The 7,500-nt window shown below is 46.5% G+C and overlaps 1 protein-coding gene across 2 annotated transcripts in view; it reads left to right on the top strand.

Moving 5' to 3' along the window:
• The window catches only part of LOC125954089 (CD151 antigen-like), a 52,238-nt gene that overhangs the window by 44,013 nt on the left and 725 nt on the right, over window positions 1-7,500 (top strand). For both annotated transcript variants that reach the window (XM_049684097.1, XM_049684098.1), the window contains exons 5-7: window positions 1,081-1,272; window positions 6,863-7,036; window positions 7,398-7,500. The exon at window positions 7,398-7,500 is cut by the window's right edge and continues 71 nt beyond it. In XM_049684097.1, the coding sequence (XP_049540054.1) occupies window positions 1,081-1,272; window positions 6,863-7,036; window positions 7,398-7,500 (469 nt within the window). The remainder of the gene's footprint in view (window positions 1-1,080; window positions 1,273-6,862; window positions 7,037-7,397) is intronic.

The raw sequence follows: 7,500 nt of genomic DNA, 5'->3' as shown, positions 1-7,500 counted from the left end.
TAACCTCTTTACTGTGGCTTTCTCAAGCCACGTTACAGCACTCGCGTTCGTGCTCGACTTTTCGCCACAAAACCAAAGAGGGAACGCTGCAAAAGGTGGTCCTAGTGGCCACTCAACTTGTTCCACTTTGTTCCCCACCCGTGACACTCAATTCGACCGTTTGCTATAGACCCCTTTCCAGTCCATGCAATCCACTTGCGCGAGCAAGAACACCTGAACTGACGGAGCCGGGGATAATAGGATTTATTTTTCGCTCCCCGTCAAGTTGGTCGCCAAGAAGAAACACCTTGGCGCACCGGAGAGCCCCTTGTGCACCCTTTTTGCACAAAACTATTACACCATCGTGCTCTATGGTTCCACATTTCATTTCAAAAAACGGACGGTAACGTATTTGGAGAACCCCGCTTTTTACAAGCTGCTACTACTGCTGCTTCTGCTTCTACTAGCTACACTCGCAGCCCTCAGAGTGTGCTCAATGGCGCAATTGATTTTCTACATCTGCCGGATGACGCATAGCACATCGCGGTCTGGCGGGTCTGAGCAGACTGGGAACGACAATTGAGTTTACGAGCACGTTCGCGCGTGCGAGAAGCGTTCTCGTTCTTCTCCGGGGCGCAGCTCTTGCCTCTTGAACTTTGCCTCACTCCACTTGCCCACTTGTTGTTCTCGTCTGTTTTCCCTCAAATTCATTTATAATCGAGACTAGTGCGATCGCGACTGGTGCGCGCTTGACGAAGCCGGCGCTAGCTCGTGGCTGAGCGACTATTAAACATTTGCCCGTTTTGCTACTTTCCTTCAGTTGACTCCAAATTAACTTTCTGCTTGAAATCGAATTAATGGCGAAAGGAGTAACACTTCACTATTTAGAACGGTCTATTATTCATGCGCTAAAAATCATCTTGCACTCTAAACTTGCACTCTGCTGCACCCTTTCAGCCTTTTTACAGCTTTTTAACCATTCATCTTCATCGTTGTTATCAGCAGCAGCAGATGGAGAAGCAGTCGAAACGTTTTGCTAATCCGTCACGTCTGTCGAACATTAACATTCCCATCCATTCGGTTCCCCTTTTTGTTTTCCAGATATCGGGCCTGGTGATAGTCGGTGTAACCCTGTGGACGGTATTCTGCAAACACCAGTACATCTCGCTGCTATCGACCACCAACTATGCCATCGGTACGTACGCCCTGCTGGCCGCCGGCGTGTTGGCGATCGTCGGCGGCATTCTTGGCTGTTGTGGTGTGCTGCATGAACAGCGTGCCATTCTACTGCTGGTAAGTGTACTACCCGCTCTCTCTCCCTCTATTTTTCTGCCTTGTTTTTGTTTTTAATCGATTCCTCAGTTCAAGGAACTGAGATGACCCGACCTAATCGAATCATCAAGTGTTGAAGACAACCGTGTCTTCGTATGTCTGAGAAGAGTTCAACTCGCGAAGCGAAGCAGATGTACCTCAAGTTATTCCCTATGAAAAAGACACTGCGGTTAACGGTCTACTATACTTGAAGATGTTCTAGTTCCCTTCCAACCCCCGGGGGGGATTTGAAACGATTGAAGTCAACTGCTCAACTTTCCACTGGAATCAGTCCACCTCAGGACCGAACACAGCACAGGGAGATATACTCGAAACTAATCGAGCCACTCGAAAGTTATGCAAAAGCTAAACCAAAAGGTCCACAATTATTCATGAGCACACGGGGCGGCGGGGGGGGGGGGGACGTACTTAACAGACGGGAACGGCGAGACTGCGCCTCTATCGCGCTTTTGCAGCTGTTTTGTGTGGTTTTTGGTGGTTGGCGTAGCGGTGAAAATGAATTATTAATCGCCCGATTGATCGACCGATAGCGCACCACACCGCACACACACACACACACACACACGCCCCACAGCAGCTGTCGGCCCTTGCGCGTTACCTTCGCCGAGGTACATCACCACCGACAGCGACATTGGCAGCAGTTGGCGTCTAATGCCGATGTGCGTGAAGCGCTGATGATCCTGCGACATCTTCTACCCCAGGCGATGGTCTACGTCGACGAGGTTCTCAGCCTTTCCAGGTCGTCTAGGTCGACCACCACCTCGAGGGTGCGGTGTGTGTGTGTGGAAGGTCGGTTTACGATGAATAATTACAACAACCAACCACGGCTCCAGGGGGTCACGGCTCCAGGTTATCTCTCGGCAATGGCTTCGGCATTAATTTCGCTATCTGCAATCGCGTATATTCATCACCTCCAGCTCCTGATTCCTTCGTAGGAACTCGGAAAGCCACAACCCCCCCCCCCCCCCCCCCCCCCTAGATTGGCCGATTTAGATCCGGGGATTTGGATTACGGGGCTATATTTCTGTTACTTTTACGGATAAATGCGTTAGAGCCGGCGTTTACTGGGACAAGAAGCGAGCGAAGAACGAAACGATATGACATGGACCGCTTTTTTGCAACACCAGCAGCAGCAGCATTTGCGCATGATTGATGCAAATGAGTTCAAGTTTCTGATCTAGACACTGACTGCCGGGGGGAGAGGGAGTAGGAAAACTTTTTCCCGAACCCCCTCCCCGAAAAAGGACGACCTTGTGACCGCGAGGGGACAAACCGACCGACCGACCGACTGAGAGGAAGCAGATAAACAATTGAGTTTGTGAAAGACTTAGCGACTTAACGATAATGAATGGTAATTTGCCTGCAAAAGCTGGGATTTGTTCCGGCTTTGGATCCCGGAGTAAGCTCAAAACATAATGTTGTTATTCCTGGAGCGGCTAGATTTTGGGAGTTTCTTAAGTAGATTAATTTGTTTTGGGGGTTATTTTTTTCACTAACCAATCCCGCAGCAGTACTAATAATGACTAGGGGAAGGAATAGTAGAAGAACTATAAACAATGCACCGGTATTTGGAGACCTTTATCGGAATTGCCGCCATGAATCACTGCGCTGTACGCTGTAGCAGAGAGCAATCATATCTGAAGACTAATTGGGGTAACTAACGACCTGTGGTCCGAATTAGGTCCGATCCTTACCGAATAGCTAATGCAATTGCGCACTAGTGACAACCGGACGCTCATTAGGTAGTAGTAGATAGAGCAATTGGTTTCAGGTCCCCCAGAAACGCCACGGGGATAACAAATGCACTCGCAGGTCCGCAGTCAGCGACCTAATCCTGTCACGATCAGAGCAAGCAGTGCATTCGTCAAAAGCCGAAACGGCGCGAGATGAACCGCCAACACCAGCGGCATCCAACAATTGCGTTTAGAGTAGTGCAACTCGTGTTTGTGCATTCCTGTGTGTGTGTGTGTTTGGAACTAATCACCGCCCCTACACTCCTATCCTCTCAGCCTCCTCAGGCTAACCAACAAGCCCACCTCCCACCGGTCTGTTTGTTTACTGCACCGGTTTTGACGTCGACGACGGTCCGAGACGAATTCCCGGGCTCATCATTAATCACATTGATGTATGTTCAATTAAACGTCCCAGCGACAAGTTTATAATCGATTAATTAATGTTATGCTACGCCCGTTCTATGTCTAAACGTGACATCAGACGTGCCAGCGCCTACTCTCTGCCTCCACTACCAGTCGTCCAGTGCTTTTACATAACCTCAAATTCCCGGTGGCACTAATGTGACATTGGCCGTCGCGGACAACACACAAATGCTGCTGTTTTCAGAGTGTGTCTGTGAGTGTGTGTGTGTGCCAATGGGGCCACCGATGGCCAAACAACATTTGCTGTTTCACGCCTCACGGCCATCGAGAGCCGTGTTTGCTTTGGGTCCCCGGGAATGCCGAGCGCATCATAAACACCTTGTCACCGGTGGTGGTTCGAGTGCGCCCAGCCCCCGGGGGTGATGCTGCTAGAATAGAACACGATTTTCGTCGATAACGGGGCCCATCAGCTGGTTGGCTTCTGGCATTCAATTACAATAGCATTGGCCTAGCGCCTAGCGTGGCTTGTGTCCACGGCTCATCGCGGACAAGAAAGTAGCCGTTGGAGTTGGAGTTGGAGTTGGACGAATATAAATTAAATTCTATTACCGTCCGGCACGCGGTCACGATTTTCATTTTATTGCCGTCCGCAGGCGAGACCGCGGAGCGCATTTGGAATCGAAATCAGTCGAACGATCGATCGCGTATCGACGGCGAGCGAGGGGCGCGCGCGCCCGTGTGCCGTGGAATTTCGTGGATGGTTTGATGTGGTCAGTTAGTTAGGGTGGACCCGGGAATAGGGCGTGGCGGTGGCGCGCACGTTTAGCTATTTAGGTGCATTCGTTGCGGTCGACCGAACGACCGACCGACCGTCAGCAGACCATGATGATGATGATGATGATGATAGAGAGGATGGATGGCGCTGGACGCGCTGATGATGAGGAGAGTCATCGTAGTCGGCGTGGATTCGATCTTTCGATCGTTTTTTGTCCATGTGAACCGCAGTCGTTCGATGTTACGGTCCGGATTCTCGGTTACATGATCTTTTGGAATGTTCCGTTCGCCAGTGTCCAGCGTGTTTCCAACAATTGCTTTGTCGTCTTTTGTTGCGCAAATGCGAATTACACCAACCAGACACTCTGTTAACCATCGTCAAAGTCGAAGATAACACAAATCGTGCGCGTACCGTCCTTTAATCCGGCTTTCCCCCAAATCACGCACCAGAGATTTATAGTCCAACAGTCCAATGGGAGGACAGCCCTAGAGAGAGGGCAGAGTTCATGATCTCTAGCCTCTGTCCTGCTCCGGATCCGGTAGTGGTCGGTACCCGATTTGATAAATCGTTAAAGATGATAAACGTACCGATAAGTGATCCTTCCTGAACCGTCCATCCACCGACCGACTTCACGTCCCCGGTCACCGTACATAAATCACCTCGTCGCTGCTTACTCCCTTTTTTTGGCGAACGGCGTTCCGTGACCCAGCCATCTTACATTCCCTGACTTCCGACTCTCTGACTACTAAATCCATGCGGGAAGGAAGTCAACAAAAACCAAATCCATCGCTCGTCGCTACTTGATCGATTTCTTCGATTCAGGTGATTATGTTAGAATTCTGAGGAACTATGATATGTTTTTTACTCTATTTTGGTCTTCAGATTTATTTAATTGATTTCTGTTCAAGCATCTCGCTTGAATATCTTCCTAAGAAATTCTTAAGTATTGTAGATTGCATCGAAGAACCGATGTACATTCTGACAGAACGTACTACTTAGGTGGAATGTACTTAATCCTGCAACTCATTAACCGGCAATTCTTTTCACTGGAGGATAACTGTCGTCCAGCAGATTTACGTTAACTTAATTAACTTAATTTTATTTTATTTTAACTTAATTTTATTAACGTCTTAATATTAACTGCAACGTTAACCAAAAGAGAATTTAATCAAACCATCACGTTTAAATTAATTAGTTTCACAACATCTCCTAGTTAGTTTCACAACATCTCATTGGCAACTTCTAAGACAAATACTGTTGCAAGTGGTTAAGTGAGGGCTAAGGTATTTATTTTATTTTCTCGCATTATTTTTTATATTATCTTCTTAGTTTTCAAGAATACTTCGTCAACTTGTTGGATCAACCGAGACAAAACTGACAAAGATATTGATTTTTGAAAAATCGCACTTCATACAATGCATCTCGCTACTTTGAAGCTTTGCTTTTCTCAAAACTTGATTTCATAGTCGGTGTACATTGTACCAACCATTTAACTGTATCAAACCTTTTGAAAGCTTTTGAATTACACTTTATCAGCACACTGCAACTCCTACTCCCTACGAGTTTTTACAAAAATGGTTGATATATTTAATCTTTAATAATGTGAAACTGTTTTTTAAGCAAAATAGCAAAAAGCATCACTTTTTCATCTTCAAAATGCTATTAAAAAATGAAGAATTGAAAATTCAACAAAAACCCATCGGAGTTACCTCGATAAACTTATTATCTAACAAAAAGATATCAATGTCTTTATGTCAGGTGCTAGGATGGACACCACAAAAAGTGCACTTTTGAAGACATACCACCTTGAAAATAATGCCATGGCTTTATTTCATAGCAAACATGCCTCAAATAACGAACGGTTCTAGAAAAGATGATGTTTATTATGTTCAAGAACCAAGTACATTATAGAAAATTAATAAGTCAATTACAATTAGTTGTATTTTATTCTTTCCTCTAATATTTTGGATGTAAAATGGTTTATCTTATAAATTGTTTGCACTTCAGTTTGCATGTGTTATTTTCGATTACTGTTCTAATGAAGTTGAAAAATCGAGAATCTACTATTGATATGCTTTCAACCCAAACCTTATTTGCGGCTTGTGAGATCATATTTCTGGATATATGCTTTGTTCTACACGAAAAGGAAGATGATATATCAGTAAAAAGAAATAGCCTCTTTTGTATTCGTCTCTAATTTTTATCAGTTGCCCGTACGAAAGAGGGGGAGAACATATAAATAATCCGTTCAGAAAATAAATCTAAGTATACTGATTATTATGATGATAATGAATTATGCAAAGTAGGAAATTATTGTAACAAACGACGCTTTCTCACGCTTCGAACTGCTCCACCAGCGCACTACAATGATCCAAGAAATCAAAGCAGATTATTCCAAACACTTTCTACTACTCACCAAACATAGGAGACATTTAATCTCCCCAAACAAACTGATCTGAATGGCCGTGTGGTTGGTTATCCCCGACAAATGTACATCACGCGATAGGACTCACGATAGGTCAAGGTGATTTGTTCTCGTTGCGTAAAGCGGAGTAACGGAAGTATCCCATTACGGGACCGACCGTGCGATACCGTGCGATTCCGATTTTCCGATCCGCCCAAGCCATTTTTCGTCACCATTAAATATGCTCTTTCTCTCTCTCGCCCTCTCTCTCTGCAGTACACGTTCATCCTGCTGTTTGTGTTTCTGCTCGAGGCCATCGTCGGCGGATTAGCTTATCTGTACGAGACACAAATCGAAACCGAGCTGCAGCACAGCCTCAACACTACCTTCATGGAGCATTACGGTGTAAGCGAACGTCAGACGCAAGCCATAGACAGCATGCAGCAAAAGGTACGCGGTTGTAACACGCGCGCGCACACACCCGTATGGGACCTGGAACAGAGCCTGCGAAATGATAAAACTCAAGCCGGAAAAACAACTGTTCAAGTGTAATTAAATGTTGTTCTTCTTTTTCATGTTTCGCTCCATCCGCGTCACCAAATGGCGTCTGCTTCGGTTTCGGGCGCTGAACCATACACATCATTGGCCACTGGGGTGTTGGCCTGGCTGGGCTGTTATACTTGGCATCGACGAATTTCCATGGAATTGCTTCCTGTCGCGTTGTGCGCGCGTTTGGTGTTGTTGCTGCTGCTGGTGGGTAACTAATAAATCTACCATCCGCCATCCGCCCGGTTTGGTCCGCCCGACACAGTTCTCCTGCTGCGGTGCGGTTCGGTTCGAGGATTGGCGGCACAGCGTTTGGCTTCGGTCGAGGCGAAAGGATCTGATAAGGCCAACCGAGGGTCGCCTGGTGC

The sequence above is a fragment of the Anopheles darlingi genome, chromosome 3 (genome assembly GCF_943734745.1).
Source record: "Anopheles darlingi chromosome 3, idAnoDarlMG_H_01, whole genome shotgun sequence".
Taxonomy (NCBI): Eukaryota; Metazoa; Arthropoda; class Insecta; order Diptera; family Culicidae; genus Anopheles; species Anopheles darlingi.
This window is presented reverse-complemented; position numbering and strand designations above follow the sequence as displayed.